Source organism: Pseudophryne corroboree, chromosome 6 (genome assembly GCF_028390025.1).
Source record: "Pseudophryne corroboree isolate aPseCor3 chromosome 6, aPseCor3.hap2, whole genome shotgun sequence".
NCBI classification, from domain to species: Eukaryota; Metazoa; Chordata; class Amphibia; order Anura; family Myobatrachidae; genus Pseudophryne; species Pseudophryne corroboree.
Genome location: NC_086449.1, coordinates 435,203,075 through 435,230,208, shown reverse-complemented (window position 1 = coordinate 435,230,208; position 27,134 = coordinate 435,203,075). Strand labels below are relative to the sequence as shown.

The window sequence follows — 27,134 nt, the reverse complement described above, 5'->3', positions numbered from 1 at the left end:
CTACCAGTTCCAGGCACTACCCTTTAGACTGTCCACGGCTTTAATGGTATTCACAAAGGTGATGGCGGAGATGATGGTCCAACTCCGGGTCCAGGTTATCAATGTTGTCCCTTACCTGGATGATCTCCTGATAAAAGCAAGATCCAGGGAGATTTTTTTGCTCCATATCAACCACATTATCCAACTTCTGTCACGCCATTGGTGAATTCTCAATCTACAGAAGTCCCACCTGGAGCCGACTCAACAGCTCCTGTTCCCGGGGATGTTACTGGATATGGTAGCCCAGAAGGTGTTCCTTCCGGAGGACAAAGCGAGAACACTTTAGGAGATGACCCGCATGGTGCTCCGACCTGCTCGAGTATCCATCCATCTTTGCATCAGATTGTTGGGGAAGATGTTCGCCTCATACGAGGCAATCCAATATGAGAGGTCCCATGCCAGAACATTTCAATTGGATCTACTGAGCAAGTGGTCCGGATCACATCTACAGATGCACGGGTTGATTCGGCTGTCACCTCAGGCCAGGATTTCCCTCCTATGGTGGCTTCAGTCCTCCACCCTACTGGAAGGCTGGAGTTTTGGGATTCGGATTGGACCCTTCTCATGACGGATGCGAGTCTGCGAGGATGGGATGCTGTCACCCAAGGGGCACAGTTCCAGGGCAGGTGGTCAGCCCACGAAGCCCTCCTTCCGATCAACATTCTGGAACTTCGGGCAATCTACAGTGCTCTGCTTCAGGACTCTCCTCTGCTCACGGATCACGCGATCCAGGTTCAGTTGGACAACACCACTGCAGTGGCGTACATCAATCGGTAAGGAGGGACAAAAAGCAGAGCCTGCATGCGAGAGGTGTCAAAGATACTCCTCTGGGCGGAAAGAAATGCAAAAGCAATGTCGGCAATCTTCATTCTGGATGTGGACAACTGGGAAGCGGACTTCCTGAGTCATCACGATCTCCACCCGGGAGAGTGGGGACTCTACCATCATGTGTTCCAGCAGGTCATCCACCGGTGGGGCTGCCCACAGATAGACATGATTGCTTCTCGACTCAACAAGAAGCTTCACTGGTATTGCTCACGAACCAGGGAACCTCAGGCGAGGGCAGTGGATGCACTGACTTTACCTTGGCCTTACTGGCTGGTCTACCTGTTTCCTCTGATTCCGTTTCTCCCAAGGGTGCTCGAGCGAATCAAAAATCAGGGAGTCCAGGCAATTCTGATTGCCCTGGATTGGCTTCGGAGGGTGTGGTATGTGGATCTTCTGGACATGTCCGTTGAAGACCCTTGGCCTCCACCACTAAGAAGCGATCTTCTTCAGCAAAGACCGTTTGTCTACTCGGACTTACGGCGACTTCGTTTGACTGCATGGAGGTTGAGCGTAACATCCTAGCTCACAAGGGTCTTTCCAAAAATGGTAATTGTTACCATGGTTCAGGCCAGGAAACCTGTGACGTCAAAACACTATCATCATATTTGGAGAAAATATGTTTCTTGGTGCGAGGAATGCACGTATCCACCTGCAGAGTTCCACTTTGGACGTTTCTTACATTTGCTGCAGGCTGGTGTGGATAAGAGCTTACGTCTGGGTTCCATCAAGGTCCAGATTTCAGCTCTCTCAATCTTCTTCCAGAAGAATTTGGCGCTATTGCCAAAAGTTCAGACCTTCTTGCAAGGGGTACTCCACATACAACCTCCTTTTTGTGCCGCCTACGGCACCCTGGGATTTGAATGTGGTGTTGGAATTTCTACAGTCCTCCTGGTTTGAACCTCTGATGACTGTAAAAGACAAGTACCTCATGTGGAAGACATGATGTTACTTGCCCTGGCTTCTGCTAGACGTGTCTTAGAATTGGGGGGCCTTATCGTGTAAAAGTCCATATTTGGTCTTTTACGAGGACAGAGTGGAGCTCAGGACTCGGCAGCAGTTCCTACCAAAGGTTGTTTCGGCATTTCACCTGAATCAACCTATTGTGGTTCCATCCATTTCGGACTCTTCTGCTCCTCCGGAGGCATTGGATGCTGTGCGAGCCTTGAAGATATATGTCAAGTGGACGGCTCGGATCAGAAAGACGGATTCCTTGTTTGTCCTCTATGATGCACAGAAAAAGGGTTGTCCTGCTTCGAAGCAGTCCATTGCTCGTTGGCTTCGGCTTACTATCCAACAGGCCTATGTGTCGGCAGCCTTACCTGTTACTAAGTCTTTGGAGGCCCACTGTACAAGATAAGTGGGCTCTTCCTGGGCGGCTGCCCGTGGAGTCTAGGCCTTGCAACTATGCCGAGCTGCTACCTGGTCGGGGAAGAGTACTTTTGTGAAGTTCTACAAATTTGATAGAGGATACCCAGTTTGGGCAGGTGGTGCTGCAGCAGTCTCCACATGTTCCTGCACGTTCTGGAAGCTTTGGCACGTCCCCATCATACTAAGTCTCCCCAATATCCCTTATGGATGCTAGAGAAAATAGGATTTTAAATACCTACCGGTAAATCCTTTTCTCGTAGTCCATAAGGGATATTGGGCGCCCGCCTCAGTGCATTGACTTTTCTGCAGGTTCTCTTGTATGTGGTTAGCTGTTCAGCTGTTGTTGTTGTTGTTGTTGTTGTTGTTACCAGCCATTGCTGGTTGTTGTATGTTAGTGGTGTGCTGGTGTATAAATCTCACCACTGATTGTTATGTTCCATCTCTCATATATGTCCTTTCTCCTTTTCAACTGCCTGTGGGAGGGGGCATAGAGTGGAGGAGCCAGCACACCCAGTGAAGAAATTTAAAGTGCACCGGCTCATTTGGACCTCATCTATACCCCATCATACTAAGGGCCTAATTCAAATCTGTTTGCTCGCTAGCTATTTTTTGCAGCGCTGCGAACAGATAGACAACGCCTATAGGGAAGTTTGTTTTAGCTTTGCAAGTGTGCGAACACATGTGCAGCCGCCCTGTACAAAAACAGTTTCTGCAGTTTCTGAGTACCTCTGAACTTACTCAGCCGCTGCGATCACTGCAGCCTATTCGAGCCCGGAATTAACATCAGACACCCGCCCTGCATACGCATGGACATGCCTGCATTTTCCCAAACACTCCCAGAAAACGGTCAGTTGACACCCACAAATGCCCTCTTCCTGTCAATCTCCTTGTGATCGGCTGTGCGAATGGATTCTTCACTAGAACCAGTGCACAGCAACGATCCGCTTTGTACCCATATGACGCGCTGGTGCATTGCAGTGCATACGCATGCGCAGTAGTTACGTGATCGCTGCGCAGCAAAAAATGCTAGCAAGCGAACAGATCTGAATTAGGCCCTAAGTCTCCCCAATATCCCTTATGGACTACGAGAAAAGGATTTACCGGTAGGTAATTAAAATCCTATTTTTTTTTGTCCCTCATGTCTTCACTGAGAGCTCCTTCTCACACATCTGCTATGGTTCTTTCTCCTTATGGACTTTTATTCACCCTAAGATGACCTCATTTTTAATGCATACCTAAAACGTTACATTATAGACATAGGCTGAGTGCCCTTACTAGTTGTCCCAAACAATGTTTTGTACTCTCTGGGTGCACCTTTACCTGCTATTATGATTATTTACGTCTTTCCAGGTGGTCAGTTTATAACTTTGATGTGGATTGTCTTATGTCACCATTGCTTCTGAAGTTTCCTGTCAGGAAGTCCTGTGCTCATTGACTGTTTTACCCATTCCCTTTTCCCTAGTTACTATTTATAATTTTAACCATGTAGACAGTTTGTCTGTCTAATGTCCATGTCGAAAGGAATATCGACTGTTCATTCCACACCCTTTATTGATATCTGACAATTGGGGCCCAAATAAAAGATAAGCACTCTGCTTGGGGTACTGAGAAGCACACCTCTGCTCTAGGCAGTAATGATGGTTCAATTAGGCAATGCTTTATACATAATTTCTCATACATCCTAGAGGATGCTGGGGACTCCGTAAGGACCATGGGGTATAGGCGGGATCCGCAGGAGACATGGGCACACTATAAGACTTTGAATGGGTGTGAACTGGCTTCTCCCTCTATGCCCCTCCTCCAGACCTCAGTTAGACTTTGTGCCCAGGAGTGACTGGACACACACTAGGGGAGCTCTACTGAGTTTCTCTAAAGACTTTATTGTTAGGTTTTTTATTTTCAGGGAGACCTGCTGGCTACAGGCTCCCTGCATCGTGGGACTTGGGGGAGAGAAGTCAGACCTACTTCTTCTTAGTTCAAGGGCTCTGCTTCTTAGGCTACTGGACACCATTAGCTCCAGAGGGTTCGATCACTTGGTTCGCCTAGCTGCTTGTTCCCGGAGCCGCGCCGTCACCCCCCTCACAGAAGCCAGAAGAAAGAAGCCGGGTGAGTATGAGAAGAACAGAAGGCGTCAGACGGCAGAAGACTTCAGTAACGGAGGTAAGCGCAGTGGTAGCGCTGTGCTCCATGCTCCCACACACCAACGGCACTCACAGGGTGCAGGGCGCTGGGGGGGAGCGCCCTGGGCAGCAGTTACTGAGGTCTCGTTTTGGACTGGCAAAAGAGCATAGTCGGGCCCCGGGCACTGCATACGATACCCCCGCCAGTACATAGCAGCGGTCGCGCCAGTGCTCCCACACCCCAACGGTTTATATTGGGCGCAGGGGGGGGGGGGGGGGGAATGGGCGCCCTGGACAGCAATATGTATATTGTTAAGGAGGTATATAGTGAGTATACACTATATACGGTCCCCTGCCTGCATATAGAACAATAGATAATGGGGCTGAAGCGTGCCGATGAGGGGCGGGGCTTAGCCCTCACACACAGTGTTCAGCGCCATTTTCTCACTGTCCCCGCCAAAAGATGTGTACAACACAAACAAGGGGGGGGGCACAGTCTTTTAGTGTTATGTTGAGGGATATATAACACTATTTGCTTTTAGAAAGGGCATGTAATCATTGTTGTGTATATTCTCTGTGTGCTCCCTGTCAGATATACCCACTATAGTTCACTTGTGTCGACATGCGTGAGTGTTCTGTCACAAACACCTATGGGGTTCACTGTCTGCATCGCCGACGCCTGTTGGTACTTGATACAGTAAACAGGTCGGTAGTGGTATACTTGTCAAAAGTAAACACTTATGGGAGACACAGTAGTATGTGGGTGACCCTGTCGGCACCAATTGTTATTACCGGGTGTAAATTGACATGCTGTAACTAACTTATACCTGTATATATATTTATATGTATGGTACGGTTCCATGGGCCTGTAGCTCGAGCACAGACATGGTAGTATTTGTGGGAGAGTGATTTTAAAATTATATATGTATACTGCCCTCGAGGTCGCAAGAATGTTATTTTGCCTGGTTACTACTCCCTGCTGTCGACGAATACTAGGTTTTCTGTCGACTATAATGTTTCCTGGTAGATCCACAACTGGGGCACTCAGTACATGGTCATACACATTCAGTACACATTAATGTCACTAGGGACCCGAAGGCTCCGGACAATCCGCTTATATGTATGATATATGTGTGTAAGTATATATATATATATATATATATATATATATATATATATATATATATATATATATAAAATGTGTGTGTGTGTGTGTGTATATATATATATATATGTGTGCGTGTGTATATATATATATATATATATATATATATATATATATATATATATATTATATTATATTTAGGATTTGTGTGTATTACATTATGTATATTCATATTATGATTTATAATGAATGCTGAAGTAATAGTATTCCTTCTCATGTGCTGGTCGCTCTGTTGCTAAAGCTCTAGGTCGGCCGTGACGAGTTGGTCTCAGATCCTCTCAAGGAGTCCGAATGTTTATTCTTTTCCCGCAGCGGATAGAATACTGTGAAAGTCAACTCCTGGTCGACACGGGGGCCCTGTCTCAAAGGATCGTATACAGGAAGCTAAGTGATATTTTATTTCTATGCTTTGGGTTTATTGGCATTACATGCACATGAGGGAGTGTTTTATATTCGGAAAGGCATCCGATAGAATTACCCTAAAGAGAGAGGGGATGTTCCTTATGTTGGTTCTTCTCTATAACATTGCGGCAGGCTGCCGTGCGTATACAGGAGGTGTGGCCGGAGGAATGCTGAGGCTGACTCCGAGAGATACTGGAGTTTTTCCCTGGGACGGTGTACTGCTGTTTGGGGATGCCTCAGTTCAGTCAATCTCGGCGGATACTGCTGATAAATCTAACTTCGTGAGTTAGATTCCCTCACAACGGTTGGTGACGCATTCTTTTGTGGGATGCAGTCATTTTAACCGGTTCGATACCGTTCTTTTTTCCTTTTCTGTGCAGACAGTGGAAGGTGAAAAGGTAAGAGTTCTGCAGCCTTGTTAGGTTCGCAGAAGCGGATGTCATTTTCTGTTTCTACCACATCCACCACATGTTGTTGAGTCTATCTAGCTGGAACCCACTCCGGTGGGGACTCGTCTACTACTTTTCAGTTAGTCCGGGAATAGACTAGGACCTGTGAGTTAATTATAGAATCAAAAGGGGGACTTTCTGGGGTTACAGATGTTTCCCCTCACTGATTTTCTAATAGATCTTGCCGTTTCCCCTCTGGAAGGGGAGGTAGTACGCGACGCCATACCAGAGGTGCGTCAGGTTCAGGGCATTGTCCTGCTGTTCCTGTTAAAAAAAAAAAATTAAAAAAAAAAAGAATAAGAGGTTTAGATGCGTTGTTCTCCGCATTCAGTTTACCTGGGTGGATATCCAGGAGTGTCTTTGCCATTTCACCGGAGTGATGGCAGTATGATGGTTTTCAATAGTAAGAGCCATTATTATTCTGTACTGAGACGCTCTCCTGATTAGGGCGAGGTCGAGAAAAAAGTGGTGCAAATCGTTGTTTCTCTCTGACTGTTCTTCAACACGGGGAATGGCTGTTGTTCCCAACGACGCAGATGTCGGAGGTGGGTGTCAGAGTAGATACTGAACGGTTGATGTTCTGTGTTTTTCCTGTGGAAAGAGGTCTGAGGATCCAGAGTCGGCTCAGATTTGCAGTGACAATCCATCAATATGTTCCGTTGATGAAGCAGATGGGTGCGGCCGAAGAGGCCTTTTCGGTGAGCAGGTCAAATGCCACAGTGGTTTTCAAGGGACCAGTTGGGAATGTGGTCCGGGTCTCGCCTGCACATGCACCGGAATATAATCCTAATGGCCAGGTTATCACTCCTGTGTTGTCTGCTTGGTTCCCACCTCCTAGAGGCACGAAAGTTCGGAATCCAGGATGAGATCCTGGTGTCCATGCATGCAGATTTCCGAGACTGGGGAGCAGTCCTTGCAAGGAAAGTATTTCCAGAGGAAAGGGTCAAGCTGCGAAGCTTGTCTGCAATGTGCTTTCTTGATTTAAGAGCTATTTTCAATGAACATATGCTTCGTGATCTGCCCGTGTTATTTCTGTCGGACAACTTGACAGCAGTGGCGTAAGTAAGCCGCTAGGGTGGAACAAGGAGAAAAGCGGCAATGGCAGAAGCCGAAAAAGGTTTTCCGCTGGGTGAAAAAACTGGTAAACGCTATATTAGCAGTCTTCGTTCCGGATGTGAACGACTGAGAAATAGATTCCTCTGCAGACGTGATCGCCATCCGGGAGAAATACAGTCGTCATCGAGAAGTTCTCCCTGAAGTGACAAGTCTTTGAGGAGTGCCTCAAGTGGACATGTTGGCGTCTTACCTCAACGAGAGATCTCAGGGATATTGTTCCGGGTCAGGGGACACTCAAGCTATAGCAGGGGACGTCCTCGGGACACCTTGGGTGTTTTCAGTCTGTCTATGTGTCCCCTCCGTTTTCACTCTTCGGAAGGTGATAAACGTAAGAAGAACAAAGGTTCAGGCGATCCTCATTGTTCCGCTCTAACCAAGGAGGGTTTGGTATCCAGTTCTTCAAGATTTACTCATAGAAGATCCATGGCCTCTTCCTCTACGTGAGGAACTGTTACAGCAAGATTCGGGCGTGTATCAAGATTTACCGTGGCTGCGTTTGACGGCGTGGCGGTTGAACGCCATATCATAGCCAGAAAGGGTATTCCCAGTGAAGTAATTTCCACACTTCTTCTGGCTAGAAAAAAAGTTACGGCAAAGCCTTACCACCATGTTTGGAGACAATATGTGTCTTGGTGTGAATCCAAAAAGGCTACTACGGAAGACTTGCAGCTGAGTCGTTCTTCTCCATTCTTTGCGAGCAGGTGTGGGTGCAGGTCTAAAGTTAGGCTCCATTTAAGTGCGGTTTTGGCCTTATAAATTTTCTTTCAAGAAAGAATTGGCAACCTTTCCAGAAGTTCGGACCTTCGTGAAAGGAATACTGCACATCCAACCTCCATTTGTGCCCCCGTTGGCACCGTGGGACCTTGACGTGGTGTTGCGTTTTCTTGTCTCACACTGTTTGGAACCTTTGTGAAAGGTTGTGTTAAAATTTCTCTTTTGGAAAGTGGTTATGCTATTGGCTTTGGCATCCGCAAGGCGGGTGTCCGAAGTAGCGGTCTTGTCTCACAAGAGCCCTGTTTGATCTTCCGTGTGGCTAGAGAGGAATTGAGAACTCGGATAATAGTTCTGCCAAATGTGGTTTCTGGGTTTCGCAGAAATCAGTCTATTTTGATGCTGGTGGTTACTTAGGCATTAGCTGATTCAAAGTCTCTCGGTGTAGTCAGGGCTTTGAATATTTAGGTCGCTAATTTGGCTCAGAATGGGGAAACAGAGGCTCTGTTTGTCTGGTATGCTTCCAGCATGATTGGGGAGCCTGCGTCTATGCAGTCTGTTACATGCTGGATCTGTGATACGATTCGGCGTGCTCGTTCTACGGCTGGATTGTTGTTACCGAAGTCGGTGGAGACCCATTCTACTAGGAAGACGGGTTCTTCTTGGGCGGATGCCCAAGGAGTCTCGGTGGTTCAACTTTGCCGAGCGGCTATTTGGTCAGGTTCAAACACTTTTGCTATGCTCTACAAGTTTGATACCCTAGCTGATGGGGACCTTTTGTTTGCTCAATCGGTACTGCAGAGTCGTCCGCACTCTCCCGCCCGGTCTGGAGCTTTGGTATAAACCCCATGGTCCTTACGGAGTCCCCAGCATCCTCTAGGACGTATGAGAAAATAGGATTTTAATACCTACCGGTAAATCCTTTTCTCTTAGTCCGTAGAGGATGCTGGGCGCCCATCCCAGTGCGTACTGTGTCTGCAGTTATTGGTTATGGTTAAACTCTTGTGGTGTTTCTTTTCTGTCAGGCTGTTGCTGACGTTGTTTCATGCCATGGCATGCGGTGTCTTCTTATTGGTTGTGTTGACACACAGGTTGTGTTACATATTCTCTCAGCATGTGGCTGTGTATATTTTCATGCCGTTGGCTGGTATTCTATTGAATGCCGCGTTTTGCGGTATGTTCGTGGTGTGAGCTGGTATGACACTCACCGTGTTTAAACAATAAATTCTTTCCTCGAAATGTCCGTCTCCCTGGGCACAGTTTTCTAACTGAGGTCTGGAGGAGGGGCATAGAGGGAGGAGCCAGTTCACACCCATTCAAAGTCTTATAGTGTGCCCACGTCTCCTGCGGATCCCGTCTATACCCCATGGTCCTTACGGAGTCCCCAGCATCCACTACAAACTAAGAGAAAAGGATTTACCGGTAGGTATTAAAATCCTATTTTTGATCCATTTCATTTTTAATACATTATCAGCAAAACTAGCTTAAATATCTGTTTCTGCTGGTTTTTAACAAATTCCAATTACATTTTTTTTTTTTTAGCTTTCCCCAAGTAAAGAGCACTGTCTAGACCACTTCCTAATCACAGTAACCCTTTGCAGCTAGTGCCTTGAGGGTTCTATGGAGTAATTGCTAGTAGGCCTAGTCATTCTGCTTCCCGAGGGCCAATAGTGGTGCTCCACTTACTATAAGCAAAAAAATATATGTGTATATATATATATATATATAATATATAATTTTTATAAAGTAATCACTAGCTCTTCTCTATGGGCCAAGACATATTTTGGGTTTTTATGGACCTTTTTAGAAAGTAATACAGAAATGGCCTGAATTATTCCATGTTTAGGCAATGGCACTCTTCAGTATTATTGACTGTTTCCAGAGATAATTCTCGCTCTTTCCGAAGAATTTTAAAATATTTACATAAACAAAAATATTTCCGCATAACAAACAATGGCTTCCTGTGGTTGCTGTTTACAGGACTGTCAGCCTAGAAACATGCTGCTGTGATACAACAAGTAATAGCACAGTGAACAGGAAATTTAAAGAGGGGAGCACAACAGAGGGTCAGCTGACCCTCTGCACAGGAAATAACAATGATAGAACAAAACTGGGTAATAACAAACAGTCATAGATGTAGGAAGGCCCTGCTCGCAAGCTTACAATCTATAGGGAAATAGGCATGGATACACAAGGATAGGTGCTATGTAGTGCATAGTTGTCCACCAGATTGCAAAGGTTCTTGGTGGGCTGTATGATATGGTCATACAGCAATGAGAGGAAGGGAAAGTGAAGACTGAGAAGACGTGAGGGTATGTGTGGACTGTAGAGTGGATGCAATTTGATTGGAAGGTTTATGAAAGTTATGTGGGTGGTTCTGGAATTTGATAAGCTTGACTGAAGTGGTGAGTTTTCAGGGAACGCTTGAAGGTTTGGAGACTAGAGGAGAGTCTTATTGTGCATGGTAGGGCATTCCACAGAGTGGATGCAGCCCGATGAAAATCCTGCAATCGTGAGTGGGAGCGAGTAATGAGTGTGGATGAGAGATGCAGGTCTTGTGAAGAGCGAAGAGGTCGGGTTGGGAGATATTTTGAGATAAGAGAAGTGATGTACGTTGGTGTAGTTTGGTTAATGGCCTTGTGTGTGAGTAAAAGCAAGGGTAATAGTTAGCCGGAACGGGGCGGAACTGCTGCTTTTGTTTTTTCAAAATGGGAGTAATCACTGCATGCTTGAAGAGTGAAGGAAAAATACTAGTAGAGAGAGAGATTACAGATGTTAGTTAAGGTAGGGATGAGCACCGAAGACAGAGCTTTTCTTATTTGTGAGGGTAAAGGATCAAGAGGAGAGGTAATAGAGAAGCAGGATGAGAAGAGTGATGCTACTTCATCTTCATTTGTAGGATCAAATGAAGAGAAAGTGCCAGAGGGTTCAGGTAAAGAACTGAGCAGGTCACTGGCTGCCAAAGAGCATACCATTTCATCTCTAATCTTCTCCTTGAAGTAGGAAGCAAGATCCTGTGCCTTGATAGTGGCTGGTGGGGTAGGTGAGGGAGGATTCAGAAGTGATTTAAATGTGTTAAATAGTCGTTTGGGGTTAGAGACTTGAGCAGAGATAAGAGTTTGGAAATATGTTTGTTTGGCAGTGTCCAGGGCATTTCTTTAAGAGTGGTAGACAGTCTTATATGTGAGGAAGTCACTTGATTTCTGCCACTGACGTTCAAGTTTATGTGTGAGTTTTTGTAGTTGTCTTGTTAATTTAGAATGCCATGGTTGACATCTAGGCCTACGTGGAGTGTGATGGGTAGCTGGAGCCACTTCATCAAGGGCTAGTTCTAGAGTCTGGTTCAGGTGTGATACAGCTATCTCAGGAGAGGTGAATGCAGAAATAGGTGAAAGCAGTTGCTTGAGTGAGGTGGAAAGTTCTTGAAGATTAATTGTGTTAATATTTCTGCGGGTTTGAGGAGGATTGGAGGACTTCAGCAACACAGAGTTTGAATTAACAGAGGAGAGCATGCAGATGATAAGGTTGTGACCTGAGAGGGGGAAAGGAGTGTTAGTGAGTTCAGAAATGGAGCATAGTTTGGTGAATACTAGATCAAGGCAGTGGCCCTCCTGATAAGTAGAGCAGTCAGTCCATTTGGGAGAGGCCAAGAGAGGAGGTTAGAGAGAGTAGTTTGGAGGCGTGAGCAGCAGATTTTGGACAATCAATAGCAATATTGAAATCACCCATGATAATGGTGGAGAGGATAGGAAGCGAGGTAGCCAGGCAGAAATATCTTCCAGAAATTGTTTGGGATGCCCAGGTGGGCGATAGATAGCTGCAACATTTAGAGAGAAAGGAGAATAAACCCTAATGGAATCTACTTCAAATGATGTAAATGTGAGTGATGGAACCTGTGGTAGAACAGTGTATGCAAAATATTGTGAAAGTAAAAGTACAACTCCTCCTCCTTTATGGTTACCAGGCCTGGAGATATGTGTAAAGTGGAGACCACCATGTGATAACGCTGCAGGGGAGGCTGTGTCTGATTTTGTGAGCTAGGTTTCTGTTATAGCCAGCAGATTGAAGTTGCTAGATATGAAGAGGTAATGGATGGATGTTAATTTGTTACAAACAGTGCGTGCATTCCATAAGGCACATGCAGCAGATAGGCTAGAATGGACATGGATTTCAGATAAACCATAAAGTAATTAAACTGCCCTCTTAAGAAAAACTATACATATATATTATGAGAACTTCATTTCTTTTAAGAGATGCTAGTATACCAGCAATGGGCAGCCTGATAGATTTCAAGATCCGTATGTACGGCCAAACAACCTTCAAAAGTGCCGCCCATTAGTCATAATTCCAAGAGTGAATAATAAACAGCTAGAAACAGACTTTTCTCATCCCAAAATCCCTCACAAGCACCTCACACAGTATTCCCCCCCGACCTCACGTTTGCTCCATAATAGACCCACAGGATGCGGATCTCAGATGTTCACGAGCAGGACCCTCTTCCCTCAGATACAGTCAGTTCCTCCCCACTGCCTGCAATCGCACCTTATTTTTGGGTTCTGATGCCCCGCTACTTGGGTATTATGATTGCTTATATACATACACAAGAGCGCAGAGAGGGGTGGTAGCAGTTACTAATAGGCCGGGCTTGTTGGAGGGGCCCGGCCTGGGTCCAGATCAGCTGTTAAGAGGGACATAGCCCGACTTTGCCATGCTGCTGAAGTTGCCCTGAGTGTCCACCTGTGCTCCAAAGTGCTGGGAATGGCAGACAACAATCCCAAACAGTGTATTTGGGGGCATGGCTGTGTGTGTGTTTGGATTGTGGGAGGATACCGAAGTACCAAGAGGAAACCCATGCAAGTACAGGGAGGATATACACACTCAACATTATTAGGGCCGTGGTGGGAATTTAAACCCACAACCTCAATGCTGTAATGCTAACCATTACACCATCCATACTGCCCAATCATCCGTCAATCCCCTAGGAAGAGCAGGTCAGCAGCCAAAAATAAGTTGATGAATGAGTTGTAGCAATCCAGGAGGAGCATGTAAGTATGAGCGGTCTGTGTTGGGGTGGAGGGAGGTGTAGGGTTGAGGTTACTGGTCTGTGTGCATGGAGGAGGATTTGTAGTTGAGGAGAGCGATCTCTTTGGGAATCGTGGGGAAGTGAGCAGTTTTTTGTCCATCGGGAGGAGGAAAGGGATGTAGGGTTGAGGTTAGTGGTATTTGTCTGTGCAACCAACAATATATTTTTTTATTTGTATTTTTTAAGGAAAGTGACCACACCTCACGGGTTTGGTTACACCCTCTCCTCAGTACCCAGGCCCGTGCCCATTTTTTAGACAGATATAGATATATACTGTACATACTATATAAAAGTGAAAATGTTTTCTTCTGTCTGTCTTTCTATACAAATCTAGAGTTTACAAGCGAAGATCGTGAAATTTGGCATACGATTGTATTAAAACATGCTGGAGACAACTAAAAGAATTAGAAATCCCTAGCACCCCTGGGGGGACGGGACAGCAGCACAGAGTATTTCAGCAGACCGCATAACTCTGGAATGCCTGCAGCAGTTTACACCAATCTTGGTACACATATGACTTTCACTCTGGGTACAAACACTGTAGGGGTCAGACACCCCTACTACCCCTAGGGGTGGGACAGCAGCACAGAGTATGTCAGCAGATAGCATAACTGATGAAGGCCTGGAGCACTTTACACCAAACTTGGTACACATCTTACTTACAATCTGGGAACAAACTCTGTGGAGGTTAGACACCCCTAGGCGTGGGACAGCAGCACAAAGTATTTCATGAGACGGCATAACTCCCGAATGCTTGGACCAATTTACAACAAACTTGGTACACATATGACTTGCAAGTTAGAAATAAACAATGTGTGGGGGAAAGACGCCTCTGTCACCCCTAGGGGCGAGGCAGCAGCACAGAGTTTTTCAGCAGACAGCATAACTCTAGAATGCCTGGAGCAATTTACACCAATCTTGCTACACATGTCTTACACTCTGGGAACAAACATTGTGGTGGTAACACACCACTAGCACCCCTAGGGGTGAGCCAGCAGCACAGACTATATCAGGACATGCATATGTCAGTGATGACAGGGATGCATGTGACAGGGCCAGTGACATGATGTGAGCAGGGGAATGCAGGTAGCACAAAGCCACACACAGAGCGTTATATAGTGGACGTAGCATGGACCCCCAGCAGCACAGAGTATATCAGGAGATACAAAATGTGCTGCGCTATATAGGAAACTATAAATAAATCAATAATTTCACAGGGGCACTGACATGATGTGAGGAGGGGAATGGAGGCAGCAGGAAGCCACAGACTGAGAGTTGTATAGTGGGAAGAGCAGGATCCTTTGGGGGACCAAAAAGGGGTCCGGCCACTACACACAGTGCGTCAGGCAAGCAAGATATGCCTATATACTAGATCTCCAACCAACGTAATTAACGAACAACTATTATTTTAATTTACCATCCTCATCCCGTAGCGAAGCACGGGTATTCAGCTATCTACAATGTTCTTTATACTGTGTGAATAATATTGCAATTTAATTTTGACAACAGACATTCTTAAAGTCTGGGTACTCCAGCTAGTATCGGTAAGCCGGCGGTCGGGCTCCCGGCGCCGGTATGCTGGTCGCCGGGAGCCCGACTGCCGGCATATCGTAGTGAATATATATATGAGCTTGCTATGGTGAGTGCTGAATTCTCTATTTGTGTGTATATGTATATATATATATATATAATTTTTTTATATTTTTTTTACTTCAACATCAAGCCCACATTATATTGGTCATGTAATTTCTTCTGGATTGCTCAAGTTAAATGGAACATTGGCTGCCAATTGAAAATTACTGTCATTCTAGTCTATAGTTTTGTATTTGTTTATCTTTGTGTATACAGAACAATGAGTTGTTTTTATTTTATTTTTTACAGTTGGAAGTGAAATGGCCAATTAGTGTAATGTGTACCTTTTTTATGCTGAAGATTGTCATGAAGTCATTGATAATTTGATTAAACTGTAAAACCTGTTTATTCTTCCTTCCAGGATGAAAAGAAATGCTTTATATGTGACTCCCGATTGCCTTATAATGCTGAAGACAATACGGAGAGTCATCGCATTGAAAATGTGGTCACTACTTTTGATCCAAATCGTCTTAATCTGTGGTGGCAGTCTGAAAATGGTAATTACTGCAGAATAAAAATTGCAATTTTTGGCGCACATCCTTTATTCCCACAATATCTGCTGTTGAAACTGCAGTGCAATCCCATTTTGAGTTCGAGACCGCCGGTGTCCCCTTTGTCTCTCCGATGATCGGACACGCGGCTAAATGGGCAGTGTGGACCAGGTATAAGGAAGCTCACCCTATGCGTTTTACCCATAGACTAACCTCCAAATACATTTCTAGGTATTTCCAGGTATACTTTCGTATTTCAATATGTAACCACCAATTTGGTATTTTCCTAACATTGGACATAATGCTCTACCCTGTCATTAAAGCACTATTATTTTTGTTAGTCCTTGATGCTCACTACCAGGGACAGACACTAGGTCTACTGATGTGTGTAATTCAAGTATCACACCTGAAGAAGCTGTATGTACTTTTCCCTTTCCCCTTCCCTCTCCCTTTTCTTATTTCTGTACCCTTTCCCCTTTTATATTTGTACGGTTTTGAAAATCAATAAAAATCTTATCTTTAAAACAAAAAAAAAACAAAAAAAATTGGCATTTTAAATTGGTTCATATTAGAATCAATTTAACTTTAAAGATGCATAACAGTTTCAATTGCAATACGTTTATTCTTAGTTCTATAATTGAAGTATGTGTTCACTCAGACCTAATATTGGCTGCAAGGCTATGGTGTGTAGCTACCTAGTGTACAATGTGAGTATAAAATAATCCTGATTTCCATTAAGGATAGCAGAGCAAAAACAGCATCCCTATGTGCAAATGTAGTTAGCTGCTTTTTTTTTTTTCTTCTTCCCCTTCAGACTTCCATTGTACTCTAGACACTATATAACAACCTTATTAGTTGAAGAGGGCATGTCACTTTGACCTACGTCATTGTCTGATCATGTCCCATAGACAACTGAGAACAAAGTCTAGCCTACATGTCTCTCTAGGTATATATACCCAATGTTTTAAAGGCAGCATCTTGAATGAGGAAAGTGGTAGGTGGTTTGATACAGCTAATCAACAGACAACATTTTTGTATGGTAAAGTGTGATTCTAAAAACTTGGTCTAATAGGAAAGTTTGTGCTTTTTTGTTGTGATTGTCTTAGGGGCCCCATACACTACAATGATATGTCTGAGGCTGAAGTCGGAGGTGATTTCCTTTGAACTCTCCCGGGAGTTTCCCGGGAGTGGTTCCATACGATTTCATACGATTTGGTACATTTTGCATGCAATGAATCGTATGTGATCCCAGCCATGCCTGCGGGAACCTACATATCACGAGTGCAGCACTAACGATCTAGGGGAGCCGATCTGACCTCACAGGAACGTGCATAGGATCGAAAACACCTCCAAAATACCCGATATATCGGCCCGAATGCCCAAAATTGGATGAAATCGGGCATTCTCGTTCTAGTGTATGGGGCCCTTAAAAGAGCAAATTAATTAAAAAAATATCTACTGTTAGTATTGTATCATTATAACCGATCATCTGTGTGAATACATGAAATGAAATGAAAACATAAACCACAAAAAAGTAGGAAGTAAATAACTTTTTAGAAATATTATTTATTTTATATATATTTATGTGTATATACGTGCTGTGGATAGCCCGGCACTCCTGTATGCCTTAATCATATATGCTGCGGTGCCCTCCACGTGACTCAGGGTCACTATAATACGCGTAGATGTATGGCGGCACTCAAACAGACTTTACAAGGTGGATAATCAGGTCATTTATTCGACCACTGCAACTGGTTGCAGTGGTCGAATAAATGACCTGATTATCCACCTTGTAAAGTCTGTTCGAGTGCCGCCATACATCTACGCGTATATATGTGTATATATGTGTGTATATATATATATATATATATATATATTTATTTATTTATTTATTTATTTTATATATAAAATGCACAAGTAATCACGTTATCATTGGCCAAGTATTTTTAAGCTGTCTTAGACATAAGGGAAGACACCATTGATTCATAGAAACTAACGTATATGTACTTTCTTAATACAGGCCTGGAAAATGTCACCATTCAGCTGGATCTTGAAGCGGAATTCCATTTCACTCATCTCATCATGACCTTTAAGGTTAGGAATCCATGACATCTCCTTGAAGATACAATTGCTACCAGTGTGTGAACAACTTATACAGTATAAGGGGCTATTGTTAGGAAACTGTACACAGTGTGTTGAATGAATTCATGGGAAAGTTACAAAGGAGACGTTTTTGAGAAGTAAATCTAATATATGCTGCATCGTTTTACAACAATTTAAAATGCTTTCTTTAAATTTAGTAAAGGAAGGAAGAACTGATACTTCATTTTATGTCCTGGATTTAAAGGTTTACTTATATACACATTTTAGCTTGTGTTTTTTGATGTAAAACATCTGCATACACAATGCCTTTGTCTGAGATCCAAACAGCTGTCTTGGAAGAAAATATGGCGTGTAATGTACATACGGTGCTATGTTACTCCTAAGCATAGTACAGTTTAGCTCTGCCCTTGTGTATTTGGCAGGCACAGATGTTTGAGAATGCTTTGCCAAGAGCTCTATGACTATACACATTTTAATGCTTAAGTTTTACAGGCGGATGTTTATATTAATACAAAATGTCTTGCTTTCTGTAGACTTTCCGCCCAGCTGCAATGTTAATTGAGAGGTCATCTGATTTTGGTAAAACATGGAATGTCTACCGATATTTTGCTTATGATTGCGAGTCTTCATTTCCTGGGATTTCTGCTGGACCAATGAAAAAAGTAGATGATATCGTCTGTGACTCCCGCTACTCTGACATTGAACCTTCAACTGAGGGAGAGGTAGATTTTTCCTTTGTATAATGGATACATTTTATATGTGATATTATTATTATTATTTCTTTTTTGCCAGTCATTGTTTTTTAATGACTTTTTCTTTTGCTTGTGCTTTAGGTCATTTTTCGTGTCTTAGATCCAGCGTTTCGAATTGATGATCCATACAGCACCAGAATTAAAAGTAAGCTGTGCACTGTGTAATTGTTATTCTTTACAGTGTGTTTTAGAACCAGTTGGCATACAAGTAAAATATAACCTGAAATGCAATGTAGTCTCGGGGATGCAGTTGATGTGTCGGCGTTCAGGATGCATGACATAGTAACTGCATGGTGTTATATAGGGGTTATGACTAATATGCAAGTCTGTAATGCATTAATCTGAGTAACGCTTTTCTTATTCAAAAGCCTTACTTTTTTTTTAATGTTCTCCTATTTAATTACTACTCTTAGTGGGAGGGGGGTTATGGGCTACAGTGATTCTTTATTCCTTTTCGGTTAGTTTGGAGTTAGGAACACACAAACATGACAATTATGTGCAAATCACAAACAAAAGGGATCCTTTCAGAGCGCTCCGGAATCAACTGCAGCTGTTAGTACCAAGAGGTTGCTGATCAGCCAATCAGCACAGATACAGTAGCAAACCAAATCCAAAAAGAGTCTTGGAAATTTCTACAGCGCTGTTTCTTGAATGATTTATATACAGGCAGTTCTTATTCCTTATACAGGTACAGGTATTGCTTCCATATCCAAACAAGAAAATGTATTGCCAGAATTTTAATGAAAAAGTCAATGATTTATTAAGAAACCCTAAAAAAGGAATTCTATCCGTGCTCATGGAAAAAAGGACTTTCAGCAGATATGACAGTTCAGCATTGGACTTCAACAAAAAGCAGGGTTATCTCACCGGACCTCCCGGACACCAGAATTAGAGCACGGCGTTCCCCCTGCTCCGAGAATGTAGCTTCTAACCAGAGCTGTGCACTCGGGGGCTTTCCTGCCGCTGGTCGTCCACCGGCTTTCTGTATCGAAACCAAAACCCTTTATGTTGCTGATTCTCCTGTCCTGCGTCTCGTCCGTGTTAAAAGCTCCTGGCTCTCTCCTTGCGCATCAAGTGACCAAATCCACCTACTGCCACCGACGAGTTTCTACCCTATCAGGGTCTTTATCAAGGCATGTTGGTATCCCGGATGTCACAATGCCGATGCCAGAATCCTGAATAGCGCTGAAATCCTGCCGCCACAGGCTTTTCTCCCTTTATGGGTGTCCACGACACCCATAGAGGGAGAATAACTCCAGTGTCGTGCGCAGCTTGCTAATGCTCGCCCCGCTGCCGGCATACCGGTTGCCGGTATCCCGCTGTCCGGTATACTGACGGTCGGGATCCCAGCTGCCGGTTTACTATACTAATCCCGCTGCCGCACACTGTTCAGTGCCTGTACCCACTATCGTGTCAGCTCATGGACACTGAAGCCCAAACAGAGTGGGGTCAGTGGGAAGAAAATATTTGATTATATTCAGGAGACTAGCTGACTGTGTCTATGGATGGACCATGCTCTTAACTTCTGAAAACCTAGACAATCATTTTGAGCTGCTGTACTAAACAAATGGAAATACAGATCTACTTCTATGGTGTTTTCTGAATAATGTCTTACAGCTAGTGCAATGAATGTTTACAGCCTTGGACTGGCCAACAGGGGTACAGGGGAAACCACCGGTGGTCCCCACTGCCTGGGGACCCACCTCCTGCTCTAAGGATCAGGTTCTAGACTGTGCACTTGAATTATACATTATACATATGTTACCTTATACTGGACTATGGTGTATTTTCTACAGTGCGTTGCTGCTATTAATCTGGTAGATTATCATGCATGCAGCAGCTGAATTTATTGTATATATTTATGAAGGGGCCAAGACATTGCACTCTCTAATGGTTAGTCAAACCAATGAGGTAGCAGGCCACACCCCCTCAGCAGACTGACCACACCCATAAACATGGGCCCCTACCATTGCATTCCCCCGGAGGGACCTACATACCCCAGTCCGACACTGAATGTTTAGATAGCATTTAGCAAACATTCTTAAATGTTTATTTGTCCCAAGGTTTGTTGAGGATCACAAATCTGAGAATTAAGTTCTTGAGGCTCCACACTTTGGGCGACAACCTGTTGGATTCAAGAGTTGAAATAAAAGAAAAATATTACTATGCCATCTATGACATGGTGGTTCGTGGAAACTGCTTCTGCTATGGACATGCTAGTGAATGTGCCCCAGTGAAAGGCTATCCTGACAATGTGGAAGGAATGGTAACTATGCCATCTAGTCTCTTTTTCAATATACTGTATTATGTAACATTGTTTTTCATGTAAATAACAAAATCTACTTATACTTTGTTACAAGTATTTAAACTGCACTACCACCTAGTTTCTAAATCCCCCTGGCGCCTGGGAACAGCTGCTGTTGTTGCTCTGATGGCCCGATTTAAGAACAGGGCCCATTGAGGGAGACTGTAAGGACACAGAGGTGGAGTGGGGGTATTGGGTGGGGGGGGCGGGTCAAGAGAATGGTCCTCCCACTTACACTGCTCCACCAACTTAAAATGATTCTTTAATAAAATCGATTTGTTGGTTTTGTAGTATAGAATCAGCAGAGCCATGGAAATCCAGCCAATAAAGTGTGCTGATAAGATAGCAGTTCAGGGGTTTCTATTTACTCTCATTAAACACTCAGGGGTATATGCAATTGCGGTCGAATTCCCGAAATTGTCGAATTTCGGGTCATTTTCGCCCAAAAAAAAAATTCGCCTATGCAATTCAGTGCTTTCCGACCAAAAAACGGACTTTCAAAATTCGACTTTTTGAAATTCGAATTTTTGCAAATTCGACTTTTCTGCAATGAAACAAGTGCTGCAATTCGACAAAAGCATATTCAATTCAAGTTTGGAAATTCGACAGCAGTGCTTTTAGACAGCAAATTCGTCATTTTCAATCCGCCACACTTTGGAGGGTGAAAACAATAAAAAAAAATTTAAACATGTTTTTTTTGGTGTTTTTTTTTTTTTAGGAATAGCATATCTATTTATATTAGAAGGGATTAGGTATTTTTTTTTTTTTTTTTTTTTTTGGAGGCACAAATATTATTTATATATTTTTTAAAATATTATTTTTTTTTTATTTTTTTTTATTGCTGGAACGGTAAAATCCTTAAAAAAAATGGCGTGGGGTCCCCCCTCCAAAGCATAACCAGCCTCGGGCTCTTCGAGCTGGTCCTGGTTCTAAAAATGCGGGGAAAAAATAGACAGGGGATCCCCTGTATTTTTAAAACCAGCACCGGGCTCTGCGCCTGGTGCTGGTGCCAAAAATACGGGGGACAAAACGAGCAGGGGTCCCCCGGATTTTTCACACCAGCATCGGGCTCCACTAGCTGGACAGATAATGCCACAGCCGGGGGTCACTTTTATGCCGTGCCCTGCGGCCGTGGCATTAAATATCCAACTAGTCACCCCTGGCCGGGGTACCCTTGGGGAGTGGGGACCCCTTCAATCAAGGGGTCCCCCCCCCAGCCACCCAAGGGCCAGGGGTGAAGCCCGAGGCTGTCCCCCCCCATCCAATGGGCTGCGGATGGGGGGGCTGATAGCCTTTTGTGATAATGAAAAGAATATTGTTTTTTCCATCAGTACTACAAGTCCCAGCAAGCCTCCCCCGCAAGCTGGTACTTGGAGAACCACAAGTACCAGCATGCGGGAGAAAAATGGGCCCGCTGGTACCTGTAGTACTACTGGGAAAAAAATACCCAAATAAAAACAGGACACACACACCGTGACAGTAAAACTTTATTTCATACGTCGACACACACATACTTACCTATGTTCACACGCCGACATCGGTCCTCTTCTCCATGTAGAATCCACGGATACCTGAAAATAAAAGATCAATATACTCACCTCAGCCATGGTCCAGAGATACATCCACGTACTTGGCAAAAAAAGAAAACGAACACACGGGCCACCGGACTGAAAGGGGTCCCATGCTGACACATGAGACCCCTTTCCACGAATGAGACCTGTCAGTGACAGCTGTCACACAAAGGTCTCTAAAGCCAATCAGGAAGCGAAGTTGCGCTCACCTGATTGGCTGTGCGCTGTCTGAACTCAGACAGTGCATCGCACAGCCCCGTCCATTATATTCAATGGTGGGAACTTAGCGGCTAGCGGTGAGGTCACCCGCCGGTCAGCGGCTGACCGCGGGTAACCCCACCGCTGACGGCAAAGTTCCCACCATTGAAACTAATGGAGCGGCTTTGCGATGCGCTGTCACAGCACAGACAGCGCACAGCCAATCAGGTGAGCGCCACGGAAGTAGCGCTTCCTGATTGGCTGAAGGGACTTCAGTGACAGGAGTCACGTGATGTCCCGGCATTCGGGAGAAAGGGGTCTGATGTGAAAGCATGGGACCCCTTTCAGTCCGGCATGGAGCGGGTGTTCGGTTTGTTTTTTTAACAAGTACGTGGATTTATATCTGGACGTGGATGTACCTCTGGACGCTGGAAGGTGAGTATAATTTTTTCACAGGTACCCTCGGATCGTCGGAGACCGTGGCAGTCGGCGTGTCAACATAGGTAAGTATGTGTGTGTCGGTAGTGTGTAATAAAGTTTTACTATCAAGGTGTCTGTGTACTGTTTTTATTTGGGTATTTTTTTTCCAGTAGTACTACAGGTACCAGCGGGCCCGTTTTTCTCCCGCATGCTGGTACTTGTGGTTCTCCAAGTACCAGCTTGTGGGGGAGGCTTGCTGGGACTTGTAGTACTACTGGAAAAAACAATATCTTTTTATTATCACAAAAGGCTATCAGCCCCCCCATCCGCAGCCCATTGGATGGGGGGGACAGCCTCGGGCTTCACCCCTGGCCCTTGGGTGGCTGGGGGGGGGACCCCTTGATTGTAGGGGTCCCCACTCCCCCAGGGTACCCCGGCCAGGGGTGACTAGTTGGGTAGTTAATGCCACGGCCGCAGGGCACGGCATAAAAGTGACCCCCGGCTGTGGCATTATCTGTCCAGCTAGTGGAGCCCGATGCAGGTGTTAAAAATACGGGGGACCCCTACTCTTTTTGTCCCCCGTATTTTTGGCACCAGCACCAGGCGCAGAGCCCGGTGCTGGTTTTAAAAATACGGGGGATCCCTGCCCAATTTTTCCCCGCATTTTTAGAACCAGGACCAACTCGAAGAGCCCGAGGCTGGTTATGCTTTGGAGGGGGGACCCCACGCCATTTTTTTTTCCGGGTTTTTCCAGTTTTTTCCCGTTTGTAAAATCGCGGCAAAATCCGCCGAATCGTCCGATTTTCGCCCGCGGGTATGTCGAATCCGTTTTTCATTGAATATGGTGAATTCCGGCAGCCACCTGCCGGAATTCACCTGTCGAATTGAGTCGAATTAAAAAACGGCGAAAAATTGCCGCGATTCGCCGTGAATTGCATATACCCCTCAGTATGTTTCATCAGCCTGGGTTGTTACTCTTATTCACATTATGCATAATATCTGAGTAATGGACTTAGATCATACAGTATATATTGATACCTGCTATAAAGAGTACTATGTATGTGTGTGTATATACTGTGCTTGTGTATGTATTTTATATATATATATATATATATATATATATATATATATATATATATATATATATATATATATATATATATTAAAATATTATATGCATACTTGCTGACATTCTGGCTGCTCTCTGCGGGAGAGAGCAGCCAGGTCGGCTCAGCAAGGGAGCAGGGGAGGGCTGTGACGTGGGGAGGAGGCGGGACGGGGTGGAACAGGGGTGGGACGGGGGCGGGGTTTCAGCGGTACATCCTTTAAGCCACGCCCCCCGCTCTGTAATGCCGCGATCCCCGGCATTACACTGCAGGGGGCGTGGCTATGATGATGCGATTCAGCAAGAATCGCGTCATCAACTGCCCGGACCGCCCACTTTACACACTAAGTGGGCGGACGAGCAGGGGAACCCCTGAGATTCTGGGAGACTTGCCTGCTCTTCCGGGGGGCCGGGAGGGTCACCCGATTTTCGGGAGCCTCCCGGCCATTCCGGGAGAGTAGGCAAGTATGATTATATGGGATCTGGTCTGAAGATCGACAGTGTCTAGGTTGACAATGTATAGGTCGACAGTCACTAGGTCGACAGGGTTTCTAGGTTGACAGGTCAAAAGGTCAACATGAGTTTTTCATGTTTTTTGGTTTCGTTTTCTTTGTACAGTGACCGGGGAGCCCAATTAGTGCACCGTATTCGCTCGCCATGCTTCAGGCAAGGTGCCTTGCTGCGCTCGGCACAGATTACTATTCCCAATGATAGTCCGTGTGAATCGTTAAGTATGAAAAAGTTAAGTAAAAAGACAAAAATTGTGAAAAACTCATGTAGACCTTTTGACCTGTCGACATATGTCGACCTAGAAACCCTGTCGACCCTGAAAACATGTCGACCTAGTGACTGTCGACCTATAGTGGTCGACCTAGACACTGTCAATCCAATGATTATATATATATATATATATATATATATATATATATATAGCATAGACAAACGGGCGGCACTCCACAGGACTTCAAAAATCACCAATGCAGCAGACAGCTTTAGTATATATAGTATGTGTGTGTGTGTGTGTGTGTGTGTGTGTGTGTGTGATAAACTGCAATCTATATAGTACCTTTTAAGATGACTTGACCAAAGTCATCATAAAATAGGTATAGTGGTGTAGGCAGCTAAATAATGTTTACCTCATCTCCATTATATACTGCATTGAAGTGATCGGAGTACCATATGTAGACCTTTTGACCTGTCGACATGTCGACCTAGAAACCCTGTCGACCCTGAAAACATGTCGACCTAGTGACTGTCGATCTATAGTGGTCGACCTAGACACTGTCCATCCAATAATTATTATATATATATATATATATATATATATATATATATATATATATATATATATATATATATATATTAGTGTGTGTGTATGTGTGTGTGTGTGAGAAACTGCAATTTATATAGTACCTTTTTAAGATGACTTGGCCAATGTCATCATAAAATAGGTATAGTGGTGTAGGCAGCTAAATAATGTTTACCTCATCTCCATTATATACTGCATTGAAGTGATCGGAGTACCATATGGATTATAGATGTGTTGAATGTTAAAATAGCTGATGTCACTTGAACTATGGGGGTAATTCCAAGTTGATCGCAGCAGGAAATTTTTTAGCAGTTGGGCAAAACCATGTGAACTGCAGGGGAGGCAGATATAACATGTGCAGAGAGAGTTAGATTTGGGTGTGGTGAGTTCAATCTGCAATCTAAATTGCAGTGTAAAAATAAAGTAGCCAGTATTTACCCTGCACAGAAACAAAATAACCCACCCAAATCTAACTCTCTCTGCAAATGTTATATTTGCCACCCCTGCAGTACGCATGGTTTTGCCCAACTGCTAAAAAATTTCCTGCTGCGATCAACTTGGAATTACCCCCTATGTCATCTCAGTGAGTATCTCCTCCCTATATACTCAAAGCTATTGGTAACAGGAGGAGGAGCAGAAATGTTGGATCATGGCAGACTAATCCCGCACTAGTGACGACGTGAAGTGTGTAGTGAAAGCAACACCTGATTTTAGAGAAGCTGTCCACAATTATTCTACAAATAAGTGCTGTATTCACAGTACCTATGCTCCCATAATTGTCTGTATGTGTAATCCTGGAGGAAGGAACTGCACTATAATAGGAATTATATACAAAAGGGTGGAACTCCTTAAAGGCCGTATATTTGTGATAGATGAAGGGATGTCTGTCATAATTGTATTGCCCTTGTAAAGGGAACAATGGTAACAGACAGTGCGATTAGAGCTTTACTGTATGTGAAATATATTATGTAATGGCATCTGGTTGCAGTAGTGAGAGAGATCTAGATAATAACATTTCTCTGACGTCCTAGTGGATGCTGGGAACTCCGTAAGGACCATGGGGAATAGACGGGCTCCGAAGGAAACAGGGCACTCTAAAAGAAAGATTAGGTACTATATCTGGTGTGCACTGGCTCCTCCCTCTATGCCCCTCCTCCAGACCTCAGTTAGAATCTGTGCCCGGCCAGAGCTGGGTGCTCCTAGTGGGCTCTCCTGAGCTTGCTAGAAAAGAAAGTATTTGTTAGGTTTTTTATTTTCAGTGAGATCTGCTGGCAACAGACTCACTGCTACGTGGGACTGAGGGGAGATAAGCAAAGCTACCTGCTTGCAGCTAGCTTGTGCTTCTTAGGCTACTGGACACCATTAGCTCCAGAGGGTTCGAACACAGGGCCTGACCTCGATCGTCCGTTCCCGGAGCCGCGCCGCCGTCCCCCTTGCAGAGCCAGAAGACAGAAGAGAACAACGAAAACGGCGGCTGAAGACTCCTGTCTTCATTAAGGTAGCGCACAGCACCGCAGCTGTGCGCCATTGCTTCCACAGCACACCACACACTCCGGTCACTGTTGGGTGCAGGGCGCTGGGGGGGGCGCCCTGGGCAGCAATTAGATTACCTTTTGTCACAAAAAAGACGTAATACAGTCTGGAAAACTGTATATGTGTAAAACCCCCCGCCATTAAGTTATACAAAACGCGGGAGAAGCCCGCCGCTGAGGGGGCGGGGCCTTCTTCCTCAGCACACCAGCGCCATTTTCTCTTCACAGCTCCGCTGGAAGGACGCTCCCCAGGCTCTCCCCTGCAGTATCCTGTACGAGAAGGGTAAAAAAGAGAGGGGGGGCACATGAATTTAGGCGCAAAGTGGATAATAAGCAGCTATTGGGAAAAATCACTCATTATAGTGTAAATCCCTGTGTTATATAGCGCTGTGGTGTGTGCTGGCATACCCTCACTCTGTCTCCCCAAAGGACTTT

The 27,134-nt window shown here is 44.6% G+C and overlaps 1 protein-coding gene across 1 annotated transcript in view; it reads left to right on the top strand.

Annotated features, from left to right (window-relative positions):
* Positions 1 to 27,134, top strand: part of LAMB1 (laminin subunit beta 1) — a 97,044-nt gene that overhangs the window by 11,378 nt on the left and 58,532 nt on the right. The window contains exons 4-8 of the mRNA XM_063927079.1: positions 15,275 to 15,410; positions 17,425 to 17,498; positions 18,041 to 18,229; positions 18,341 to 18,404; positions 20,323 to 20,525. Coding sequence (XP_063783149.1) covers positions 15,275 to 15,410; positions 17,425 to 17,498; positions 18,041 to 18,229; positions 18,341 to 18,404; positions 20,323 to 20,525 — 666 coding nt within the window. The remainder of the gene's footprint in view (positions 1 to 15,274; positions 15,411 to 17,424; positions 17,499 to 18,040; positions 18,230 to 18,340; positions 18,405 to 20,322; positions 20,526 to 27,134) is intronic.